Source organism: Triturus cristatus, chromosome 1_2, assembly GCF_964204655.1.
Source record: "Triturus cristatus chromosome 1_2, aTriCri1.1, whole genome shotgun sequence".
In the NCBI taxonomy this organism is placed as follows: domain Eukaryota; kingdom Metazoa; phylum Chordata; class Amphibia; order Caudata; family Salamandridae; genus Triturus; species Triturus cristatus.
Window position 1 is genome coordinate 918,116,197 of NC_140580.1, and position 27,315 is coordinate 918,143,511.

At 48.4% G+C, this 27,315-nt stretch overlaps 1 protein-coding gene across 1 annotated transcript in view; it reads right to left on the bottom strand.

The window, feature by feature from the left end:
- Positions 1-25,954, bottom strand: part of GPR157 (G protein-coupled receptor 157) — a 124,051-nt gene extending 98,097 nt beyond the window's left edge. Inside the window, exons 1-2 of the mRNA XM_085609743.1 lie at positions 25,820-25,954; positions 22,819-23,556 (exon numbers count right to left, since the gene is read on the bottom strand). Coding sequence (XP_085465869.1) covers positions 22,819-23,213 — 395 coding nt within the window. The 5' untranslated portion in view covers positions 23,214-23,556; positions 25,820-25,954. The remainder of the gene's footprint in view (positions 1-22,818; positions 23,557-25,819) is intronic.
- Positions 25,955-27,315: the final 1,361 nt, after the last annotated feature.

Genomic DNA, 27,315 nt, shown 5'->3' on the forward strand with positions numbered 1-27,315 from the left:
TACCCTTACTGTACCGCCTGTCGCAGAGGTACCCTTACTGTACCCTTCTGCCTCCAGATCGCCCTGTAACTCCGCCACAGCTCTGGGGAGGCTCCCGTCGCTGCCAGAGCCTCCCCCTTCCTCCCTTCACTGTTATAGGTGCCCTGCCCCTACGAGCTACTTTGGCGTATATGGACATGAAATCCTATTGTGATTTTCAATTGGGCCAAACTAGGGTCATTCTGGCTTAGAAGTGCGTTTCCAACAGCTAAGCACAGTAAAGCAGGATGGAGGTAACGTGAGAGTTAACTGCCTTCCCTACGTTTATCCACACAAGCTGACATCACGGGTGTCTAATGATGGGATGGGCACTTAAAAGCTGTGAACATCAGACGGTAAGGGGGGCAACAGCCTCTGTCTTTGTACTCTCACCCAGCACACGGGAAACATACGCTCACTGTCCCTGGCTGCTTCAAGTCACTGTCTCTGAATGGTTAATGCCACAAACTTGGCTAGTGACAGCATTATTGGCAAGTGATTCGTTGAGACAATCTCACCTTCCTACAGCATGCTAATACACATCAATGAAACAGATAAAACTGCGAACTCTGCCGTATTACCTTTGCGGCCAATAACCCCTACTTTTTCTTCCTTTCACGTTGTATTATTATCCTATTGTTTACTTCCAATGACCAATCTCAGCAACATCTCCTTGGATTGGCCTCCTTACTGCCAATAATGACCCAGCATTCTGGGGATCATCTTAACTACCAAATAATACAGGTGTTATTAAATATTCTTGCAAGTTAAGTTACATTAACCTGGATGATGGAGTCTTATTCTAGCCTTGTTCTTCAATAGTTCATATAAAATCAAAGTAAGATAAATATTATTGAAATATTACGGTTCATTCCTGCTTTTAATTCACTTAAAATTAAAGCTTCTTTCTTGAAGACGACATGTAATTTGCACTAATTTTATGTGGAAGTCAAATCAGTTATAATAATTAAATCGGCTCAGCACCTCCTTCCCTAATTCAAAACCTAATGCTAACCACAACAATTGTTATTGACTGATCCAACTTGAACTGCATTTGCTTAGAATTGATTTTGAAAACGATGTAACCTTATCTCACTATTAGCCAAAATATCGTTAAACTTGTTGCCGTCTATGTAATTAATTTCAAAATAGTGTAATTTCCTTTTCATGAATTGTTTATTCCAACAGTATGGCTTGCTGTCACCTTGTGAAACATCCTGTGTGGTTCCACAAGCTCTGTTTTCGCATCTCTCAGTTTGTGCAATAAACACATTATGTTCTGCTCCTACAAGATTATGAAATCCATCCAACATTTATGTTATGTTATACTAAATTTGTAGGGCACACGTACCAGATTAGTTCCCTGGCGCTACTCTGGAACCTGTTGGAGTGGTATGTTACTCATATAACTGTCTAACTAGCCATGTTTTAGGAGTTTGCGGGAAGTCATGAGGTCTGTGCAGGACCTCATCTCCAGAGGTGGGGAGTTTCAGTATCTGGGACCTAGTGTAATAAACCTTGTTCCCACAAGGTGTTTCCATTTAAAGGGGGGGTCCCTGGTGAACACCACAATCTTGGGGTCGTGACGTGGCGAAGGTGAACATTTCACGTCAACACATTAATATCGTAGAATGGATAAAAGAGAGCAGTATTGTTTTTTTTTTTTTTTATAACCACTTGATGTGCCATTGGCTTGCCGATTTGGCAATGTCCTTTTCTAAGGAGTACAGCTCTCAGATATCATTCACCCAACACAGGGCATCAATGGGCGACACCAAATATTACAGCTCCTTGTGCTTAATAAAATGGACCCGGTCCTTAGTTTCCAGAACACAATGCACTTAAATGTCATCTGGCCCTGGCGCCTAACAACAACTGTGATAGCATCTGTCACCGTCATAAATTAAATCAATGAACTTCAAAAGGTCGCAGGAGAGGCGCCAGGCTAAGTCTCGGTAGACCAGGTCACTCTGGGCTTTACCTTGCCTCTCTGTGGAACAGGGAGAATAATCTTCAAGATGTTATGTATGACCCACAAACCCAGGCCTTCAGCTTGTCTCAAAACAGCTCAGGCTGCTGAATTCTCTGTATATACCCAAGCGTGGAATGCACAATAATAACATCGATATTCCAAATCCAAACATTTAACCAATATTCGATCATGTGACTATCTTAACCACCATCAGCCTAGGCCTACTTCCTTATTAAAATGTCGCGTGGCCCGCAAAAGAGTACCTTTGAAATATATGCCATGCGTTTTCAACCTGAAGCCAGGAATCGAAGGAAAGCTTGTGGCCAATAGTGTGAATAGTGATGGTGGCCTCTGGTTCAGGGCTTCCGGGAATGAAACATCCTTCAAGTTAAGAGTGACCACTAACTCAACTCGAGCTTGGGAAACTGCCCCATAGGTTGCTTGCATGGATTGTAGATCCACCAGCGTGTGGGCTGCAAATAAGAACTATACATTACCGGGACCAATCTGGGCGTGATGTTTGGACAACAGTGCCTATATATCTTACATCAGACTCTGGCCCATGCTGTGTTGGAAAGCCGTATTGTTCGGCGAAAGTGGTAGTAAAAGTAGGCAGTTTGCTGTACCGGCAAATAACAACATGTATCTATACCAATACTTGTCTCATTCAGAATGTCTCCAATAAAACTCTTCCACAAAGGAAAACATAGTACAGCCTTATAGCCCGCCGTATAAAGTAACTAGTGAGCTGCAGATTACCCGAATATGTCTGCAACACACCCTCATGCTAGACTATTTGGTACCATATATATTTTTCAGTTTATGGTAGTGCTGCACGACCAGAAAGGTATCGAGTGGTTGCGCGCTTTTACCTGGGCACCAAATTACGCTACACCAAGGACACACTCCTTTCTTATTAGGCACGGGGAGAGTAAGTGATTTTTCCAGAATCACTGCATATTGATAAGGCGCTGAGACTTCGGGCCTGGTTCTCTCCAGTATATCGTAATGGGCCATGCACTCGCTAGTTGTGCATGGACTGTATAAGTCTCAGTAGCTAAAGTTCAAAATCTGTTATTTCTGCCCAACAAACAAGTCTCATTGGGTATCCCTAGAAAACTATACTTAGTTGCCGGAAATAATTTGGTTTGTATCCTGCGCTATGCTGGTTGTAATTAATGTAATTCAGCACGCCCCTAAAAGCGTTGTAGAACTCACGCCCTCTCGCGGTAAACGGCGATGCTGGCCTTGGCGATGCTGGCGCCCTGTGCCAGAATGTTGTTGGCGCCCCCCCAATGCCGCCTCCCCCACAGATTCTCTCACTAGCCCCCTTTAACAGTTGACCAAGTTTCCATAACCACACTCTCAGATGCATTGAGTTAGTTATATAGCACCACTCCTACCAGTGTAGGGTGTCCGAGAACTTTGCATCTCACACAAAAGACCGCCGAGCCAATAGATCATATGCATGTGAATCAGTGTATAGGAAATGTTACCTGAGCCAAAGGACTCAAAGTGTAGAAGACTCGTGTCTTCCCTACTGGCAGGCAGTATAGTTTAAGCTGCTTGGTGTGGAGAAGCACAAGCTCAGTCGATTTCTAGCCAAATTAACCCTCTTTGCAACATTAATCAATGTTCTAATAATGTATGCATGGCGGTGTGTATGCAGCTTTAGGATGAGCGTTCGTAGCTCACTGTCCACTATTGGGGCATAAGATATACAGTGGACATAACAATCAATGCCTCTTTTGAACGCAGTAACCTGCTGACCTTTTTACATCATACGCACTCTGAAATCTACCTGGCGCACGTTCTTTGCTGCGGGCATATTAACCCTCTGCACTAACTACACCGAAGTCAAAACCTACACTATACAAATTCCTGGTCTCTCTCCAGGAAGATAATGAATAACACGAACTATCTTGACATTTATGTGAGGCCTGGCGCGAGCGAGACTCGGACAGTTAAAACTTGGCTCTACAAGTGGCCAGCTACCAACTCAAAACCCTCAGTTAAGCGCGGGGGGATGATCAATAGGACCAAGCTCCCGGATGTCGAACGGCTCTGAGCTCGAACCTGGACTCTCCGATCTAAGGCGGCAGCTCACTCACTGCAATCAACCCAACCTATGGACACGGCAGTCTGGCGCAATTACCTCATTACCCACGCAGAGTCCCTAACGCATCAGTACCTCTTTTGATGAGACTGACTAAGAATCATTTCCCCCATTGGGGTTTCTTGACGAGCACCGCACACGTGGCAACCCAGCAGGTATTATAACGCTTAAACGGCTGAAAATTATTTGCACAATTATATGGCGCGAACTCGACCCGAAGGCAGCGGAGCGCTTCACACGAGCTCCGTATTTACACTACGCGTTCAGGCACGGAGAGACCAAGCGACCCGCCCCAACAGCACAATAAGCGCACGCGACCCCGAGGCTTGAACACTGGCACTCCGCCCCAACGTCGGGAGGCTAGCCGAGGCGCCACATCCCCTCCCCGATTTATCCACGGGTCTGACCTTTAAATATTAAAGCGCGACCCGCCGCGTAGTACAGTCAAAACGTCCGTAACCCCGATCTATGCCCCAAAGGCGGCTACGCCGTCGAAGGGGTATATGCTGAGCCCTGCGCCCCTTCCCCCGGGGAGGTGGTAGGAGCGCTGACGATGCCCGACTCGCGGTCAGCGCTGAAGGCGCAATCATGTGAAACACTAGCGATTGTCACAGACCCTCATTGCAATTGTCAGTGTTGCGCCGCCTAGACCCTTGCTTGTAGACAAGCCTCGAATACCGGTCCCCCAGAAAACCTCGACCGCTATGACTGGCCAGCCACACCATTACTCAGTGCCCGATGCCGAAGTTTCCCGCCTAACACCGACTCCCCTTCGCGCCCCAAAGACTCCACCTTGCGCCCCCTCCACCCGTGGCAATTCCGAGCCACAGGGCCCTCGTCACCTGGTACTGCCCAGGGACAGGGCCGGGGCGGAGTGGTTGCGGCAAGACTCACCAGCGACTCGCAGACGACAAAAGGCCAGACGACGGCGACCGGAGCGACGAGGCGAACGGATCTCGCGTGGCCAGGAGGAGCGCAAATACGCGTGGCCAGGAGGAGCGGCGCAGGAAGCAGAGGAAGATCTGAGGGGTTGAGGCGCCTAAAAAGGGGGGACTAGCCTCGCCCACCCTAGTGGCACGCCTCCCCAAGACAAACCCCTTGGGGGCCTCCCCTCCCTGAGGCGCGGCCTCGCTAGAGAGGCGGACCACGGGGGGGGGGGGGAGGCTCCGACGGGCGGCCACTAGAAGGCTGCCCTGCTGATGTCCCCCTGCGTGGGACGCGGGAAGCGGCATTGTGGTAGCCCTCAAGCGCGGGTCCTGGTATGCTCCTGTAGCGCCAAGACGGTATGGATGCGGGCACCCTTACTGTGCCGGACAGGGGTACCCTTACTGTACCGCCTGTCGCAGAGGTACCCTTACTGTACACTTCTGCCTCCAGATCGCCCTGTAACTCCGCCTGCAACGCAAGAAAAAACATTAAAACATTCCAATAGCGCGCTGCCTCCGCCACGCAGGGTAAGCAGCGCAGCAAGCAGAGGAAGATCTGAGGGGGTGAGGCGCCTAAAAAGGGGGGACTAGCCTCGCCCACCCTAGTGGCACGCCTCCCCAAGACAAACCCCTTGGGGGCCTCCCCTCCCTGAGGCGCGGCCTCACTAGAGAGGCGGACCACGGGGGGGGGGGGGGAGGGGGGGAGGCTCCGACGGGCGGCCACTAGAAGGCTGCCCTGCTGATGTCCCCCTGCGTGGGACGCGGGCAGCGGCATTGTGGTAGCCCTCAAGCGCGGGTCCTGGTATGCTCCTGTAGCGCCAAGACGGTATGGATGCGGGATCAAGCTCAGCTGAGTGGCAGCAATGTACGAGTTCCACAGCGATCTTTGATCTACGGTTAAAGGAGTGGGGCCATTGATGTGGAGACCGCTATTGCGGTGTCAGTGTGGCCTATAAAGGACCACGGTGTGTGCACCTACAGTACCATATGTGGCAACAATTCGACGTCGGTTGGACACCAGGCATTGACGACAGGTGCATGGGACATTTGAACTGGCTGGTGAGTGGGGAATAGGTGCTCATTGCTGCACACCTTATCTGTACACACTGGTGCTGCCCTGACGGCGAGCCTCTCTGTCTGGAGTGAAGCACTTGGAGGGAGACACTGGAGGTGCACTGCCAAGCATTGAAACGGTAGTATCTACCTACAACCAAGTTCCAATGACAGCACACTGCAGGCATTGTGGCGGCTCCAGACATTAGACACGCACTCCAGTAAAGAGGCTCATGGGGCATTGTCCATTAAGGCACATTAATTGAGCACAGAGTCCTGCATCGGTGTGGGGTACCTGAGCCTGCTCATCTACCTACTAGCATGGGTAAGACAGACAAGCAACAAACTAAACTGTCCTTTGACTCCCGTAGGTCGTCTCGTCCAGCAGGCACGCATTCAGACATGGAGCTGGAGCAGGCGCAGCCACAGTCCTCCACCCTAGAGGTCACGCTGCAGGCCATTCAACAGAGACTACAAGCCATTAATGGCAAGATCGACGGACTATCCCTTCGGATGGACAAAATGCAGGCCACGCTGGATAAGCAGGGTGAGAGACTCACAACGGCTGAGCAACGAATAGCAGCGGTGGAAGATGAATCTCGTGCCACGACGGGCCAATGCTGGGAAATGGAGAAGCTCCTGGAGGTCATCGGAGCTAAAAACAAGGACCTGAAGGCAGGCTCTCGGCGGTGCAACCTACGAATAACTGGTGTTCCCGAGATTACGAATATGGGCCGCCTTGAGAACTACGTGGAGGTAATGCTAAAATAACTGTTTGGTGCGGAGAACCTACCGCAAGTGCTAATTGTGGAGCGCGCGCACCGTTCATTGGCGCCCAAGCCGCCTCCGGGAGCACCACCGCGCCCTATTGTTGCAAAGATCCTAAACTATAGGGATCGTGACACTATCCTTCGGCTGGCACGGGAAAAGTAGAACACGTGTTATCAGGGCAACGTGGTGTCCTTTTTCCCTGATTTCACTATAGCAGTGCAACTGGCCCGTAGGGAATATTCTGAAGTGAAAGGGAAACTACGTGCACTGGAGATTCCGTACGCAATGTCATATCCTGGCAGACTGAAGATCACGATAGACGGCAAGGTGAAGGTGTTCCAGTCTCCGAGGGCAGCACAGGATTTCATCAGGTAGATTTCATCTCAACGGAAAGCGTCAAAGAACGGCACATCCTCTACACACTCAGCAAGATCGGACACAAAAGACTAAAGAGTGATCCCTGCCTCGTAGGACTTTGAATTGGTATATGTGAGATGGCGGTGCCGCCTACACCATTGGCCGCTTCCTGACCAGTGAGGCGCTCCTACTGGTGACGTGCGGGAGTCGTGGGATCAGTCCGTGCTAGCAGGGGGCTGCCCCGAGTCTGTAAGTGCTTCAGTTCTTCCTAACCGTTTGGTAATGGCCCCCTGGGCAGCATGGTTGGGGTTTGAGTGCCACGAACATTGTGCTTTTGTGTGAGCTCAGGACAATGCTCTACCCACTCGCGATGCCTTACAATGTTTAAGGGGTTTACCCCGGGACTGGTGGGGGTGTTGCCGTTCACCTCTGCTTGATATTGTGTACTTTTTCCTCAGATGTCGTTATGCCATAACTGTTGATTATCGCAATGTTATATACTGTTAATGTTTGCAGTATAGTTAGCAAGTCAGGACATGGCACCTGTCATTTTACTAATGGTGTGATAAACGTCAATGGGGTCTATTACTGCGGATGGGTTGAAATGGGTTAAATGACGATACACGCACGAGTAAGGCGGGTTCACTGTGATTTCACCCGGCCACGCCTGCTTTGCAGGTGGGGGAAAGGGTACCTGGCTGTCCCCAATGTGGGTAGTACCCAAATTGGTTGCTAATTTTTTACTAATGTTACTGGGGGCACGTCTTTGGCATGATTGGGATGCTGAAGTGGGTGGGGCTGGGAGGGGATAGTTTAACTGTTTTTAAAATGTGACGCAATGGAAGCAGGAACATAGGTCTTAGAGGTTCACAGCGCGTGCAACAGTAAAAGTGCAACATTTTCTCTACACAACTGGGGATAAAAGAAAGTGATATTCGTCTGGTGACCTGGAACGTTAAGGGACTGAATAATCCAAAAAATAAAAAATAATTCAGGCAGGTGTTTGCTTATTTAGACAGACCTGTCCAGTTGGCTCTGGGAGGGCAGGGTAGGAGGCAGATGGGCTATGGTAAAAGCGGCCGCTTATTATTCCAACTATGCTAGAGGGGTAATGATATTTGTTAAAAAAGGGTCTACATTCAAGCTACTAACGACGGAATCGGATCATCAAGGGCGCTTTACCCTGGTGCGTGGGAACCTAGCCGGAACGGTGCTTACGATTATAAACACATATGGCCCCAATGTTTACGATCCTGACTTTTTTCACTGCCTCAAATCTAAATTATTCCAAATTCAATCCGACCTAGTGCTATGGGGGGGTGACATGAATACATACTTAGACCCAGATATTGACAGAAGCGCTGACATGCCTTGGCAAGGGAAACGGTCAAGTAAAGTAATACATGATATTATGCATACATTCCACATGAGGGATATCTGGAGAGATAGCTATCCAAATTCTAGGGAGGGCACCGTTATATCGGTGGTACACAACTCGTGGTCCAGACTGGACTATTGGATTATCTCGGAGTCATTAGCGCCTTGGGTAAGTAGGGTTATGCATATGCCGCAAACATTCTCAGATTATGCCCCTGTAGTGTTGGATATCAACATCCCGACCAGGCATCATCAACCATTCCAGTGGCGCTTGCAACCGTCTTCCTTACTAGATCCGATCTTTAGGGAAGGAGTACACCAAGCCATAGAAATGTTCTTTGAGGAGAATGTCAGTACCGTCGAGGAAGCAGGCACGCTTTGGGTAGCCTTTAAGGCAACCATCAGAGGGACCTGCATTGGGCTTCAGGCTGGGGTTCTAAAGGCTTTACGCTCGTGGATGAAACTTCTTGAGGGTGAGATAATGCGCCATGAAAGGGAGTACACTCACACATTGAACACACAAGAGCTGGAAGAGATCGGGGAACTAGTGACTGAATATAATGAGACTGCGGAGCAAGAAATACAACACATGTCTAGGCGCTGGAAGGCTAGATCGTATAGAGAGGGTGGTCACCTGGGTAGCACACTGGCAGCAAAACTCAAAGGGGGGAGATCTCAGGAGTATGTTACCGAAATAATAGGGCCTGATGGGACAATTCATCATCACTCTCCAGATATCTTGGGCTGCTTCAGAGACTACTATGCCTCTCTTTATGGATCAGGGGATGACGCAGACAGTGAGGATATCTGAGTTTTTTGAGGAGATGGCACTAGTCTGGCTCTCTGATGCTCAACGGGAGTATCTAATGCAATCACTCACAGTAGAGTACGTAAAAGAGGCCATAAGGTCGCTGCCGTCTGGTAAGGATGCGGGCCTTGATGGACTGCCCGAGGAATTCTACATGGAGTATGTTGATCTACTAGCCCCTCATATGGTAAATATGTATAGTGAAGCATATGAAAAAGGCGCACTTCCACCCACACTCGGAGAAGCGGTAATCGTTACGTTGCAACTGTCTGCCAGTTTCCTGGGCTTCAGCGAGTCGTACCGCCCCTGTCTTTGCTGAATATTGATACTAAAATGATCGCTAAAATTATTGCTACTAAATTACACCCTCTTTTGCCAGTCATGGTTCTACCGGACTAATCCGGATCTGTGCCCTCTCGTTCGACCGACACGGCTCTGACCCAATGTCAGTCTTTGCGTATTATTGGCTGCTGGAAGCACTGAAAGTTTTTAACGATAGACACCCTGCTGAACCAGCCACTTTAGCCCCTCTACAGACACTGTTGTCAGGGCCATCACAGGGTAGGTTGGTCACGCGACTGAACAATACCTTACAAGCCGATACGGCGCCCACTTCCAGTCCGGCACGTGCGCGCTGGGAACAGACGCTAGGTGAGGCGTTTGACGAGGACGACTGGGACTTCGGCTGTGACATGACCAGACGCCTAACAGCTAACTGTAATTTACACATAATACACGTTAAATATCTCCAACAACTGTACTACATTCCCCTTCAACTTCACAGGTATGGACTGCTGGATGTAGCTAGCTGTAAGCGGTGTGGGATACATGAGGCTGATTTTCGCCATCTGGGTTGGGATTGTTTTAAGGTACATGACTTCTGGGTGTTGGTTACGCAAGCTTTAACAAATATGGTGATGGAGACAGTGGACTGCTCGCCCCGGATCTGCTTGCTGGGGTGAAGTGCCTAAAACCAAAAAACAGACGGCTGGTACTGATTGCCCTGTTACTAGCAAAAAGGAAGGTGGCTCAAACATGGGACAGCAAACGGGTGCCAAAATTTGAAGACTGGATTAAAGACCTGGTGTTCTGCAGAGATCAGCTGGCATGTCATGCGGCGGATCTCCCTAACCCCTCCAGGCCCAAAGATGTCTGGTCACCTTTGACCGACTATTTGCTGTCCAGTCCTCAGGATGCGACAGTTCTGGATTCACCCGAGTAATGTTAACAATGTACTGTACAATACTGTGGATTAATATGTTGACTGACTGTATGAATCAATATACTATATAAATATTGTCACACGGGGGGGGGGGGGAGAATGTGGTGTGCTTTGCACTACTGTTATATGTATTTTTTGAAATGCAAAACAAAAAACACAATGCACTAGGAGCTAAAGGGGTATGTTCTACCCTCCACCCCCAAACCATGTCGGTCTGGTGACTGTTGACACCTATGATAAGTAGTACAGGGCACAGTAGAGTGGAACCTCTGCTGTCCTACAGAGTTGCTCTCCTACTTATTTCTATTTTTACACATTGACCTACTAAATACCTCTTTCAGTAGTGATAATTGCTGGATTAATTGCTTGTACCCGCACTTATCTGAGTACGTACATAAAACTGAGCTGTCCCTACGATGTAGGAGTGAGTCCGGTTTCTACGCATGGCGACATACGCAACATAAAATTTGTTGTAGGTGCTTTCAGCGGACTGTTTGATTTGAGTTGCTGGTGTAAACTGTCAATTCAGTGCCTGAAGCTAGTCATGTGCAGAGTGCGCAGGGAGGCTTATGAGGCAAACGGTGGTCCTGAGAGCTTGACCACTGTTTACACCATCCTTCGATTTTAGAGGCTGAGAAGAGGTGGTGGAATATGTTCCAGAGTTGGAATGACTTAAAGGATTACCATTTCCCCATCTTGTAGTTTACCAGTAACAGGTCAGTTTCTCCAGAAGGCTTTTCCTTCACTCAGAAAGACGAACTACCTTTTCGATAACGCTAGCAGTCTGCAGTAACTAGATCGTTAACAACTTCATGTTGTCCTAAACCCTTCCCAGCATGTTGTACCAGAATCAGATCTCTCATGTGTACTGTAAGCACTGCAAGCTCCTTTCGACTCTACTGGTATTGGACCTGAAAATCTACATTTCTTGAGCAAGTACATAGGTTAGATGTCTTACTCTAACAGAGAGGAGTGACAAATTCTCAAATTTAAGACTAGTCTAGGAATCTTTGGTCTCAAGGTCTGATCTGGAACTGTGGCTGAAATCTACATCAGCTTCCACTTGTGTCCAGTTCAAGGAATGGTCCTTGTGAGGTTTTTCCTTCTATGTGATAAGTTAGCTGACCTAGTCTTGATGAGATCAGGTGAGGACTCCTGTACCTCGAGAGATCACTTGTACGAGACTAAAAGGTGTTTGCTTAGTCAAGTCACGGAGAAAAGCATCCATGGTCACCTTCATTCGGTGGATCGGATCCACCATTTTCATGGCTTATTTGTTCATATTGGATTTCCCTCTCTACGGGAGTTCATGGGAATTTAATAAGAGGGCTGGGGAACATGAGTGGAGGCGAAATAGGTTAATTTCCTCTCTCCAGCATTTGCTGAATTCCCAAAGGCGTACTTCCCCATGTTTTTGCTCACTTGTATTGTAAGTGGAATTGACAGATTCGAGACTGGTGGGAGCGAGTTATAAGCTGCTGTACAATGGTTTGGAAAGTTTGTGTCGAGTTAACCCCAAAAGGTAAACTCAAGCTGCACCTCAGGCCAAAGCTGATCTGTGGTTGCTCGTGTTCCTGCTCAGGTTGAATACAGCATAGCAGTTCAGGCAGGGCTTTTTCCTATTGGAGCAGGGTGAAGGCTAATTTGCACATGGTTTCTTCGGGTTTGTGGTGGTACAGTGAGCAAACAAAATAAACAAGCCATGGATTGGATGGTGCACCAGAGTATTTACCAGAGTGGAGATTAATTCAAGCATTCAACCCACCACTTTTGTGACTTCTTTTTCAGGATATGGTGTCTCCATGTGATCTTGTTTTTCCATTAAGGTAGGGCCGAAGCCTTGCTTCCTTTGGGTTTCCTCAGAAGTAAAGGTCTTGGACACAATTCCTTACCACTGTTTTTACAATCCACCCTCCCTTCAGATTTTGAGGAATTCCTACCTGGTAAAACAAAATCCCAAATAATATTGGGTTTTTTTACTGGATGCTAGGCGGCAACACCTGCGTAGGGGGCAGAGAAGTATTCAAATGGCATATCATCATGCGTCCTGACAGAGATATTCAAAGTACGGCCTGGGACCACTTGTGGCTCTTCTGACCTTCACAGGCGGCCCGCTGATAAACAGCAGCACTGGGCTGCTGTTCACTTGACAGATGCAAAAAGAACTATTGATGAACAGAATGCAGAACAATGTCATACATTCACCCCAGTACAGAGATCTGGTTCTAAATCCATCGTTTTTTTGCTCACCATGCCATTCCAGTTTGGACCCAGCCATATGCAAATCAGTCTTGACCCTGTGCCCAATGGGAACCGTCCAGCCCGAACTGCTAGGCCAGGTCCTCCCTGGACCGTAAACAAGCATCCTAGGACCGGTTTCGGGGTTTCACCCCTCTTCAGACAGGATAGCTTGACTCCAGTGGCATGGAGAGCACGGGACTCACGTCTGAGCATACCAGTCCCACTCGGGTGAAAAATGCAAAAAGAACTATTGATGGACAGAATGCAGAATAATGTCATACATTCACGAGTGGGACGGGTATGCTCAGACGTGAGTCCCGTGCTCTCCATGTCACTGGAATCAAGCTATCCTGGCTGAAGAGGGGTGAAACCCCGAAACCGGTCCCAGGATGCTTGTTTCCAGTCCAGGGAGGACCTGGCCTGGCAGTTCAGGCTGGACTGTTCCCATTGGGCACAGGGTCAAGACTGATTTGCATATGGCTGGGTCCAAACTGGAATGGCATGGTGAGCAAAAAAACGATGCATTTAGGCCCAGATCTCTGTACTGGGGTGAATGTATGACATTGTTCTGCATTCTGTCCATCAATTGTTCTTTTTGCATTTGTTTATTTGACAGAGCATAATATTCAGAAAGTTGTTAAATAGGCAAGCATTGTTTACACATTAACTTAAAGCAAGGGTAGCAAAGGTTTCCTGTACCACTTTTCTTTAGGAACACGTTCATTTTTAAAGACATTGTGCAACAAAAATGTAAAATATGATCGTTTGTTCAACCTTTTAAAAATATATATTTCAGTAACTTTCAGAAGTTTTTCAGCTTAGTACATAAGATCATATCACTGTATTCAGAAGTATGTATTAGTAGTGATAGTTTTCAAACATTAACTTAGAAACATTCATGCCTCCTCTGTTCCCTGTCAACGAGACCTTTAGAGAAGCAAGCAGCAATTCATTTCTTATGTGTACCCTGTGGATGGCCTAGTTTATAGTTATACTTGGAACAACAATGCAGTTTAGTAAATCAAGCCCAAAGAAGGTTTTGTACAGCACACATCCTGAACTCGTGCATTTCAAGGTGTTCTTGTATATGATAAAGAAACCAAAGTGAAATAAAAAATTGCCTAGGATCACACAATTTGGTCGAGTGTGGAAGCCAGGGTTGATTCCAGGTTTTCTGGTTTCAATTCAGTCACTAGATCGATATCTCTTTCCCCTCGCACTTTTTACATCAAAATGTAATGCGTTAATTCTTGGAAGATGAGGTCACAGCGTGGGTGACACACAAAAGCGACATGAAGGGCCAGTGTGTTTTGGGTTTGAGTATCCACAAGAACCACAAGCTGAGCCAGAACCCGGCACCTGACTCGCGCTGCCCACCTCTATCACTTAATGGCAATTAGGGAGACAAAGCCATAGGAAGGATTGGATTTGCACCTCAAAATAACGCCACAACTCACTGTCCAAACTATGTACATTGCCTCCTCTATGCCCACCTTACCCCTACACGGCAACACACACACCCTCCCCCGTTGGTATGAATGCGGCCCTCGGTCATTCCACAAACAATCCATTTTGGCCCCTGGGAAGAGTTTTGTGACTACACATGTACCAGGCAGTGGCGAAGCCTCAGAAGCAAGAGCGGAGATAGGAAAGAGCAGACCAGAACGGGAAGTAATGAGAATAACCAATAATCTTCCGATTAATACTCAGTCCAGGGGGTCAGGCCCGGGACAGGAAACGGCGTGACAAGGACACCAGGCCACTTCCTGGCTCTGGTTATCCTACGTGTTGGACACTGGTTTCCTTGTCAGGTGCGGGGCGGGCGTGTTCGACACGTACCTCACGTCAGGGGAAAGGACTCTTGGCTACACTCCGAGGGCAGGGCGAGGCCCGGGAGGAGCCGTCGGGAGCCTCCCGAAGGCCTTGCTGCTCCCAGACCAGAGTCCATGTCAGCACCCGAACTAAAAGCCGCCCTGACCTGCAAAATATGATACTACCAGGAAGACAGAGTGACACGCGTGTCAGTTCAGTGGTTTTGAACTAAGCCATGTTAATTATACAGGACACTATCCGAATATATTGGCTAAAAGACACCACTACGGAAATATGATGAGAATCTAGGCCTGTAACTGTCTAGAGTGCACCAGGGCCCCTGGGCCAGAGAGGCCCTCTGCACTGGCTGCATTTCAGAACCCAAACAGGAAATGGGTGAGAGAGGAGGCATTTTGCTTGCTTAGGTTGGGGCCCCAAACAGACAGTGGTGTAGCAAAGGTGCCATGGCCACCACGACATAAAAAGTAAACAGCCCCCTCCCCACCACATTGTGCCAATCAAATACAACTATAATTGAGCTCCATATGGCCACTCGCACCCATGGGCCTCGGTGCCACTGCACCTGCTTCACTAGTAATAGCTACGCCCCTGGCATCGTTTCCACACCACTGAGAGAAACGCGTGAAGTACTCAAATACACCAGACTCCAGCATAGCCCCCAAAAGCATCATTGCTCTACAGCGGCAATTCATGTATGTGCCTACATGAGCAGTGGGTGCTGCTCCCGCGGGATGCCCATGGAGCTTTGTGAACAGAGACCCTCTCAGCCCAGCCTGTTCTGAGAGCACCGTCCGCTGCCCCCTCTCACTAGGGTCATTCTGTTTCCCATTTGGCTAGTCCCGCCCTTCGGCTTCTGGGTTGAGTGTGGAGCTTGTGACTGACGTGAATGCGGAGCCTATAAGCTGTAGAGAGGGGTGCAGATGATGTATGTGACATTAGAGGGGTCGAGGGAAACACCCCACCCCTAGTCTCGTTTTGATATGGAATCGTTTGTTTCTGAGGTATGTTCGAAGAACGGTCTTTCGTCATCTCCAAGCATTGACTATTCTCTCAAGATTAGTCAAACTTCTTCTAAAAGAGGAGCTGAGAGGGAGCAACAGAACCAGTTCGTTTTTAACTAATCACTCGTCCCACTGCAGCGTACTCTCCACCACAACCTACGTAGAAAGCCTCGTGCATCTCACACAGTTATGAGTTCCGACACCTCACATCAGGAAATAGTGTCTTATGTCATCCATTGGGAGTCCAGGTGTTACTAGCCAAACAAGCTGGGGTTCTGCCATGGTGCGGAGCATTTTGCAGCTTTTTTAGTAACTTTTGATCCGTTCAAGCTCAAAACAAAAATCATTTTGGTGAAATTTGCAAATTATGCAGCAGGTGGTGAATTATGTGCCAACTACATAATTCTACGGAAAAACACAGCATCCTCAAAATCCACATAATTCCGGTGACCTCTGGTTATAGATTGTCAGCAGGCTTCAGGCAACTGCACGGTATTTCTGGCACAAAAAGTGTATAATCACCTTGGCAACCCTGCGCCACCGAAACCAGAGTTTTAAAATCTGGTTTCGGACATTTGAGAACAATCAGAGCACTTCCCCTTGTGGGACCGGAAGGGGCTAGATCTGCAGAGCTGCGGTTTCCGAGGACAGACTGATTGCGACAGCACGAGCCAACTTCAGCTGTACAATTAAGATAGCGAGTATTGTAGTCTGCAGTTTCCATAAAAAGAATCGGTCTGTGCAGGTTTTATAGGGTCACAGTAGGAAACAGCATGGCTTTAAGGGTGCCGGGCCCTAGCGGGCTCTCCATGGTTGCCCTCACCCTCAGGGTGAGAAGAAAACATCTCAACTCTGCAGCAGAACCAGCCTTCACTGCCCTCGATGTAACTTCAAAGAATCGTTTTAGTTGTTTCATGTCAGAACTGATGCCTTTCCAATATTATATACAACGAAGCCGTACTTGTTGCTTATTTAACTCATGCAACTAACAACCAATGACAAAGCCAATAGTCCTGGCTTGTTGTATTATATATCTGGATACAATGACTGAAGTATCAAAATACCAGTCGGGCGGCACACTATGCTAAGCACAGATTTTTATCTTATGTGTTTTTAAACTGCACCCTTAATTACATCGGCCATGCCCCTTTGAGAGACCTCCCTCCACCCCCCCACACACAGTGTTTAGGTCGAACCTGAGCCAGCGTGCATGCGCTGCTCTGCAAGGTTTCTTAAAAGTACTCTAACCTACTCTGTGTGGGTCTGACTCCTCCCACACATAGGATTGGCTTTTGCGTGTGTCTTTCACTAATGAAAGCATGCAAATGGCTAAAGGTGGGTGCATGTCCCACCTTCTTTTTTAATGTTCACTCCCATAGCGTTTTACTCTTGGGAGCTAGCAGCGGCACGCAGGGTGGCAGCTGCATTCCTCGTGAGTCAGGTTACACACAACGCGCCGTGCTTTCGCGTGTTTGTATCTGCTCGAGCCACTGTCAGGATTGTACTAGGATTTATGTGGGTAAACTCTCTCAACAAAGCTATATAAACTGCTTCATGGCCGCGATATGGAGTGCCTTTCTATTATCTGCCAAGGGCACTGTCGGGATGTTACTATGAATTATGTGGGTAAACTCTCTCCACTGCGCTGCATAAACCGCTTCCCTGACGCGATATGGAGTGCCTTTTTGTTATCTGCCCAACTTCTGTCCGGATTGTACTATGATTTGTGCTTCAAGTGAGTAAGCCCCTCCCTACAAAGCACTTTAAACCACTTTGAGCGTGATATAACATCTAGGTTGTATCGTCCCCATATGGTAATTTAATTTATTCCGCGGTGTAAAGTTCTTTCAACTCTCAAAAACAAACCTCTTAAGGGGTTGTCCATTCTAGTTCACCACCCACACACGGTGTTATTTTTACAATGTGATGGCGACACTTTGCACAATTTATTTTGGGTGTGGGTAACTTCCTCCAAATAGTATAAACCGCTCTTTAACAGCACCATGAAGTGTTTTTTCCTGCATCTGCCGGTATTTTACCTACGTGTATTCCTCAGATGGATTCCCTTCTTCCACCGACAAGCATATACCGCTTATCGCAGCTGTGTGAAGTATTTTTCTGTTCCCTGTCTCCTGACAGAGAACAGAAAATTAGCATTGCTCTGTCTTTTATGCCGCGGATGGATAACCCCACTCCATTTAGCTCTATAAACCGCTCCATCACCGCGAGGAAGAGTGGTTTATAGTCTCTATGGTCTCTGACGTCCTTTGTGGGGTTGTATTTGATCATTTATTGCACTGGAGGCTGACACTCTCCACTCAGAGAAGCATAGACCGCTTTATCGCTGCGAGATGGAGTGATTAAAGAGCTTAAAGACATTAAAGCCACTAGCTGAGGCTAAACACTTATAAGGTCCCAAAGGCGAGACCTATTGGCTATGCCAATGCTGGCTTCATTCCCTGGGAACCAGTTCACTTTCTGGTCAGATACTAAAAGGTTAAATAAGACGGGCCACTTTCATTACAGCAAAACATCAAACTACTAACAACAACGAATGTGCTGGACACCAAAAACTAAACTGCACTGCCTCTTGAGTGGCAGGCGTGTTCCTCACCCTGTCGGCCCGGAAGGATGAATGCAGAGCGGTCCACGTCGGATGCATACTCGTGACCCGCAGCATTCACACACATCTGTGCAGCCGGCTGTCAAGCCACCGAGCTGTCCTGGTATGCGCCTGGACCCATGCTAGTTGAACATTACAACGCGTGTCAACGCCTGGGAACCCCACTGAGGCAGTCATCCGATGACGCAGGCAACTTTAAGAATCCACAGCTGACCAGAACTCTGAGTAAGGTTACTTCATGGGGAAGTGAAGATTGCTGCCGAGGCCACTTGTCTCGTGAGCTTGGATGGAGGAACACAATGTGCAGCCTTTTAGCTTCTTGCCGATGAGAAAAGCATCTCTGTACCCGTTTGAGTAGTATGCATGTCACTGACTGGACCCCAGCCCTGCCGTCTTTGAGAAACATTAACCTATCGAGGGTCTGTTAGTGGTAAACTAACTCCTCGTCTTTAAGCATTGTTGTCAGAGAGCTGTGTGTGACCTAATGTTTCACCTGTATGTGGTCGATATAAAGGATCTAGCTCTGACAGTACAACAGTTTTCAAAGCGCCTCGAAGTTGCGCGAATGTGGATGCAAGTGTTGCATGAAAATTAAGTCATTGTGCATCAGAATTCACCCGAGAGGTACGCCAGCCACAGTACTGTGTGTGTGGTCATGTGGTGATGGGGGCAAGGGGAGGGGTCATGCTGTGTTCAGACACGCCAGGGCATACAGGGGCCGCCGTCGCCAGAACGACGACGCGGGCACTGCAGACAGCACACGCCCCTCCCACCCAGTCAATATCAAAGGCCACAACACCTCACGCACAAACACACCTTGTGATCCTCACTCCGGTTAGCGAGGACAGAGAACGTTGAAGCCACGTTCTTTCGGAAGCCAGTGTGCTACGAGGCCACAGAAAAGGCAGAAAGGCGCTACATTGGACTCTTGATAAAGAACCAGGACAACCATGTCCTTTGATTTCATCATCAAATTGCAGTCTTGGTCACTGCACAGCACTCTGCCCCACCAGTGGACAAAGTCCAGGGACGGGCCACTGACGCACACTCTGCCCTTGAGCACCCACAAGGCTGGTTAAGCCACACTAGCCAGCATCCTCTCAAAGCTGACCACTAGCAAGGAAGTTGGACCTCGTGGCCGACTGGATCCAGACAGGCCAGAAGACCATAATACACAGACTGCGAAATACATCAACACTAGCAGCTAAATGGTCGCCTGCATTCAGTAAAGGCTACAGAAAGAACACTTACAGAACGTGGCGGCCCAGTTGAAACATTCATATCTAACCTAGGACTGCTTCAGGACACGCTGTAGCATGAGAAATACTACATCAATTCGGGGAACAGCCATTACAACGCGGCTGTTTCACCGCAAGTCATTACAACGCATGCGATGTAACAACGTAAACCATTACATCGCATGCGCTTTTACAACGCATGCGATGTATTGGCTATCCACGTCCTTGTGAGGAAACTGAGGCTATAACGTTTACTCACAACGACGTGCACCGCCCCTCAGACGACACTGGAACCAGGAGAAAGGAACCACAAGGAGAGAGAGAGGTAAGGTGGATTGGGGGGGGTAGAGGGAGGGTCGTGCTGGGGGTAGTGGTTTAGGGTAGTGTTTGTGTACTGTAGGGTAGTGGTTTAGGGTAGTGTTGGCGAGTCGTGCAGGGTAGTGTTTCAGTGTAGGGACAGTACTGGGGGGGGGGGTCAGGGGAGGGTCATGCTGGGGGTAGTGCTTTAGGGTAGTGTTGTGGTGTTTGTGTAGTGTAGTGTTTTAGGGTAGTGTCGGGGGTCGTACGGGGTAGTGTTTGAGTGTAGGGACCGAACTGGGGGCTAGGGGAGAGACGTGCTGGGGTAGTGTTTTAGGGTAGTGTTGTGGTGTAGTGTTTTAGGGTAGTGTCGGGGGGTCGTGCAGGGAAGTGTAAATGTAGGGAGAGGACTGGGGGTTGGGGGAGTGTCGTGCAGGGGTACTAAATTAGGATTTAGGGTAGGGCAGGGTAGAGTCACTTACCTTTGAAACTTTTACCATGAGTATACCTTTACCATGCATGCCTTTGCGTTGTAATGGCATGCGTGGTAAAGGTATAGTCGAGGTAAAGGTTTGCGATGTAATGGTATGTCGTTGTTAAAACCATCGCGTAGTAATACCCGCTTTGTAATGGCACGTGTGGTATTGGTATGCAATGTAAGAAGTCATATTCCAGCAATTCATCACAACACCAAAATGGACAGTCACTGGTTGAAGAGATCTGCTGTGTGCAGATGGCTCTATGGAGGATTGTGATCCATCCCAGCAGGTCCCATCCACCCTACTGCCCAACCAATCTTAGCCACCTCAGTGACATAAAGGACGACGGTCGCACAGACCACCCAGTAACCTCTGCATCTTCTACCAAAAGAACGACTGTAATCAGCATGGAAATTAGCTAAAAACTAGAAGGAAAACCATAAGCATTACATGAAACCTCCTGGTAAATTTTCTGCCAGCTAATTCAAATTCCAATTTGCATGTCTCGCTCTCACAGTTAGGCGCTACGTCTCAAGACAAGAAAGCACCTCTTTGAACTCGCAACACCAAACACTTCCTGCACAGCTTGAGCTGCACACTCCCCAACAGTGATGTGAGCTACGAGTCCAATGATGTGCTGCCATGCCCACAATGTGGTATGAAGCGCTATATAAATGCTACAATTAAATAGCAGAGGGCCTTTGCAAGTATTACCCTCTCACCACAGAGTCCACCTTTCCCTCCCTGAAAGGGAGGCGGCCTTCTGTGGGTTCCACCATCTCTACTCCCAGGCTATGTCGATCTGCCCGTTTTGTTGGGAAACAGTAGGCCTGGATCTAAAGGTCTCTGAAGTGCTCAGTTCATCCTCGGGGACCCCTCAGGGAGGAAGGTTTGACAACTGTAAGCAGCTTTAAGTGACCTGGACTTCGGTGACACAGAGTACCACCCACAGTGCCCCAACGCAACCTTCGCGTGCCCCCTCTGCTGCAAAAACCCCACACTTCAGAGCAAGACAACACCTCTCCGTGTCTTTTTTGCCCGATTCCCACTAAGGCTTTATTTGGGCAGGTGTTGTCCGGTACAGAGTACCTGCACTTCTTCATTTTGAAAGGGAGAGTCCCAGCACTTTTCAGGAGAAAAATACATTTAATGGGAGAGTATCAGCTTCTCTCGTTAGCAAATAGGAACGGTCAGAGGCTCCATGCACTTGTATATTTCATTTTAAAGTACCAGGCTCCATTTCCAACCGAACCCGGCACTGTTTTACACAGTTGGGGGTTAGCCCTGAAAGAGCTTAGAAAGTTAAAATTGTGAAAAACAGGACTTCCGCACAGAATTTGTTAGACGGAGCTGCCAGTGGCGTAAAACGAAATATTGCCCCGCCCCCTTGCATAATGGGCTCAATGGGGGCCCCTGAACGGAAGGCCCCCCTATACACTACAGGGGGCTGCTCGGTAAAGTACATTGGCTTTTCCGAGTGTTAAACTATTTTTTATTCCATGCCATTACATAGGTTCTGGTAGACATGCAATGGCATGGCCTAGAAGGGCATTCGCAAAGTTTACACAAAACAAGAAACTCTGGGGGGCTCCCCACACCACGGGGATATCCGTTAAGCCCCGGGAGCTGCTCAACCCTTCCTCATAGCTCTCGCCTGTCTAATCCCAGAAAGCGTGGGCCTATTCTCGGCAGCAGACCCATGCCATTACAGATGTGCCCACCTGCCCCTGTGCAGGTCTCTTTCCTCCTTTATGCACATCTTGGACTGTGCAACCACACAGTTAGTGTTGTAAATGTGTTCCCCTTTACCCCGAATTGCATACACAATTACAGACGGAAAACAACCCCTCCCATTTGTCATAGGGCGTGACCTCAAAGCACTGGCCAATAAAATTCTTTTGTCTTCGGTATTTAACAGAGACATATAAACACTGCATCTTTGTTATAGTGTGGCCATGTGGCCAGTCTAATAGCTGTGCACAAAGACAGATAAAGGGAGTTAAAATATATGGTTGTTTTCTTAATGAATTTGAAGTAGTGGCAGATGGATACATGTGGAGGGACTACAATGCTAGAGTCTTTTTTGTACAAGGGTACTGAGTGCACTAAAACTTCGTAGACATCAAAGTGTGGATGTATGATCATCTGTTAAATTAAGTGGAAGAGGGTAGAAATGACTATGCATACATAAATATAGTAACCGTGGTGCTCTAGTTGCAACCAAACAATTTATGTTTTTTTTGCAGTGAAAGACGGTGTCACAGAATACACAGGGGTGTGGTTTGAAGTCAGTGATCCACAGAGTTTTAAACAAGCACTGTAGCAATATGCAGCAAGCAGGGTCTTGTGTGAAGAGAGGGAAACCTCCTTTCTAGTCTCCAAGTGGTCAGAACCTAAGAATGTGAGATTGGAAGGTGAGTAACTCTCCACACTAGCTCCCCTCCCTCCACCACCCAAACATCTGCTTCCATGTAGCCCCTGCTCACCTGACTGTGTGGAAAGTGCAGAGCAGGCTATCTGCTAGGCTGGGCTTGGCTCGCACGATAGTGATGTACAGGTACACGGCCACGGCCACAGTCCAGAAGAAGGAGCTGGTGTTGGCGAAGGTAGACAGGGCGCCCTGCACCACACAGTCCCATGTGGTGGATTCAAAGTTGCGCAGCACGCCATAGGAGTATGCAATGGCAGACAACAGGTCGGCCACAGAGAGGTAGAGGAGCAGCTCACGGGGACGACTGCGCAGCTCAGGCCACAGGGCATGGGTGAAGATGATGAGGATGCAGCCTACCACGGACAAGGCACAAGACAGCAGCACTGTCACCTGTTCCGACAGGTAGATCTCAGGGAGAGGGACTGCGGTGGTGCTGGGCAGCAGGACCATTGTGGAGGTCAAGGATAAGCCAGGATATGAGGGAAACCCTTTGGCGAAGTCATCAACAAACAGCAAGGCGATTCTTCATCTGGGTCATCAAACAGCTGGGAAATCCACATCTGGGTCATCAACAAACAACCAGGAAGAAACCCTATCCAGGGTATCAATCAAGCAGGAGACCTGCTCCCAGATCAACAAGCATCCAGAGGACCTCCATCTAGGACATGGCACCAACGAGTAGCTGGGAGAGCCAATCAATGATGAGTCAGCATCCGGGTCATCATCAAAGACCTGTATCTAAAGCATCAACGAATAGCTGGTGGACCATGCAGCAAAAGCTTTAAGGAGGACCCTGTAGAAGACAGAAAGACATCAGAAGCAGCAGCACAGGAAATCCAGAAAAAATATCAGTCACAGTGGCAGCGTCTAGACCCAGCTCAGTATAAGAGCTCTAGGCGGTGGGGTGACCGGTTCTAGAGCCAGAGGCTAAAGGGGCTTCATGGACGTTTCTTCCTCTCAAAGATGGCTGCTGCATCAGAGCTACGGAGAAGTCACTTTCAAGCAGAGTGTCGGAGCTTGGGACAATTGTGGGCAAGAGGCCAGAGGCAGACCATCAGAGGACCACTTAGGGAATGAAAATGTGCTAAGAGTGGGTTAGAATGGCAGCTCCAGGGGGCAGGGGATGGCAGAGATGACCCATTGCTCCACACACAGGAAGAGGTTCCAGATTCTAGGAGACGTGATGGGGCAGACTAAATGAAAGGGAATAAGAACTAAGGGGTCGGTGATTTTAGTGTCTCAGAAAAAAGTGCCTAGAACCAGGGAAGCTTCAGAGAAGTCATTGAGCCCCAGAGATTGTGAGAGCGGGGCTTACCAGAGAGGATGGTGCTCAGGACTCCAAGGTAGAGACTTGGGGGAAGATCCTCTCCACGGTAGGGGGCAGGAGGGCTTTAAGTGGGCCAGGCCTCAGACCCTGTAGTAATTTAAAATGGGCGTTGAACTGAGTCCTTATATTCATGTCCTTAACTTTACTGGTAAAAGCACTGACAATTTCTAAACAACTAATATAAAAACATGTTAACGCAATCCATGTCAGTGATTTAGTTCCAGTTTAAATTTCACGTATTTTACTTAATTTCGCACTGCAGACGAGTGCTGGCTCTCATCAGGGTGTCGTGTTTTTGTATTTTTCTCTGTGTAGCATATTACTCTTGTATAGTGATACTTTGAACTGCGTCACCTCCATTGAGAGCTCTGCAGCTGAGGCTGAAGGCAGTGCGAGTTTCTCACAGTGCCTGTCAGTGGGTGAAAAAGGTGCTCAGAATACACGGTCAACCAATCCAAAGCCTCTCTACAAAGCACTGAGAGAGGACCATTGACAAAGCAATAGTCCTGGCTGGTTTTAGGTGTTTGTCAGTAGGTGCGTTACATACCGGGATGCAATAACTAAAAGCTCAGAGACACCAATATACCGGTCGAGTGCCATACTATGGAGATCACAGCAATATAGTTAATGTACTAAGCCATGCCTTTAATTACAAAGGCAATGCCCCTTTTAAAGACCCCTCACTTTTTTCATCATATTTAAAGCCCTGGGGGGTGGGGGTCTTAGAGCACCAGGGAGAAGTGGAGGGGAACAGTATTTCACAGAACTGGGGCCAGAGGTGTACAGCCTTACATGAAGGGAATGTTATATCCCCCGACAGAAGACAAAGGGTGTTTAGAGCAGATGATGGAGGTGAATAGGTCCCAGGTGCCTTCTCAGAAGTTCCATGCACTATACAAATGCAGCTGCAGTTTACGCATCGACGGCTACGGTTGCCAGCCCTGACTTATTAATTTAGTTATTAATTTTATGTAGCACAGGCACTGCTCGAAGGCCTTAGGGTCACTGACTAAAGACATAATACAGCCACTAGCATGTTGAATTTTGGGACTCAAACTTGGAGCTGTCCTCGGTGTGACCTTAGGATAAAACCCCAGCACGAGAGAGGTCTGAGCTAGACAGCAGGTCTATAGGGCATGGGATGACGTGCCCGCTATCGGAGGTCTCCTGTTTCCCAGGTCCATGCCTGAGCAGCTCATCCATGCCACGGGTTTGGCTTTGCATCCTTCGATTTGGGGGTACTGATCCCTAAATACGGTAAACTGTACTGCAGGTCCTAGCATGAAAAGCAAAACCTGGACTGGACGAACTTCTCACTCGTGGACCTGGACGCAAGGTGGGTGCATGCTATGTATGGGATCTTGCAGTGCTACCGTCGGCGACCCTGGAGCTCCAGGAAGGAAGGGGAAGGAATAAACAGTGATCACAGACACCCAGCCAAAATCGGTCCAGAGCCCCTGAAATATAACAGTGCTGTCAACATTGGGTGCCAGCCCCCCCCCCCCCCCCCCCCCCCCCAATGACGCGAAGGGGCAGACGGCTGAGGTCTGCAACTCCATGGAGAGCTCGGGGTTCTAAATACCCCCCTCCGCCCGAGGGGCGAAGGTCACTTAGTTTGAGGCACAGAAAAACAGTAAGTTTGCAGGAGGAAAGGGAGAGAGTCCCTGTGCCTGCGGGTTGAGAAGCACAGATTCAAAGGAGGTTGGAGGCGGGAGAGGGGGTTACTTACAGTTTAAGTGGCAGGATTATTCCGGCTCCAGAACATGTTTCGTTTCCTCTGCCCCTTTCCTCAGTACGTGCCGCTCCGGTCTCGGCTTCTTGGGAGTCTATCCTGGGGGCGGGACCGGAGCAAGGCCCTCCCCGGATCATGTGAGAACTGGAGCAGCGCCTCCTCGGTTCCTGCCCAGCCGGCTTCAGCGCTCCCCGGTCTCACGGCCTCAGTGCTCCAAACTTCCCTGGTGTCTGCCCTCGTCCCCTCCTTTCAATCTGAGTGCACGAGCCTCGCCTCACAGTAGCAGCGCCACCTCACCTCACAGGGGAAAGTGCGTTTCAGAACAGGGGCTGTTCATTTAAGAGGGCCATGAACCTAAACACAGGCCCTTGTTCTCTTTAAAAGATCTAGGTCTGACTTGACAGTGCGTTTATCCAGTGTGATCGCTGTATCATAGTGTGTCTGGGATGCCTGACTGTCTGCGGTCAATATCCTTAGAGTAATTGTCTTCAAACTTTTTAATGTCGCCCCCTCCCGTCTAAATAAATATAATTGAGCCCCCCCCGAATGAAAGCTTATTTTTCACAATTATTCTATAACATTGAAAGTCTTTAAACAATGTAGATCTCCCTGGACCTCTTGTCACATAAACTCGGTAGCTGCTGACTGTCAGAACCCAGTCCCATGCCTGAGTAGTTCAGCCAGACCAGGTTTCTCCTTTGTATTCTGGAACTTGTAGTATTTAATATCCGATTACACCCGAATGGCAATGAAAACCTGAGGTACTTATGAAACGACCAGAGAAACATGAGAGCTTTGAAACATAGCTTCCAAGTGACTGAATGGAAGGTGGGACAGTCATGGCTTCTTAGCAGGCAGTATGTTGCATTATGGGACTTGTAGTTTTGATTTTAACATTATTATTTGTATTTATTATTTTACATTTATTGGCCCAAATATTTCACCATTCAACAGACAGTCGGCTAAAAAGCTGGGACATAGTCCATCGTCAGCTATGGTAATACTCTCCCGGCACCTTCTTCCTCCTCACCTTTCTCCCCTACCACTTTGGTGCCAGCAGCTCAATGCTGTATACTTTCCTAGGCCATCCAAGTCTCTCCTTGGTGTCCCATGATCTCCTGTAGCCCCAAATCACAATGTCCAGTGCTTCCCCTACACATTACCTGTGCCCCTTTCTCAGATCTTTTCTCAGGCCCCCTCTTGTTTAAAGGGCACCTAGCTGTTTCAGTGGAAACACTGGTCTTTATTGGCCAAAACTATGGTTACAAGAACCATAATGGTTAGAGGGGCACAGCATCCATTTTAGAACACCCTCATTCCTCAGTGATCATTCCTCTCTCTGCTTTTCTCATCCCTCATTCTTCACTTTTTATACATTATTTCTCATCTCATCCCTGGTCACCCAGCCCGTATTCATCAATCCTCGTCCTTCAACTCTCATCCCTCATCCCTCACCCCTCATCTATCATGTCATTCCTCACCCATCATTTTTT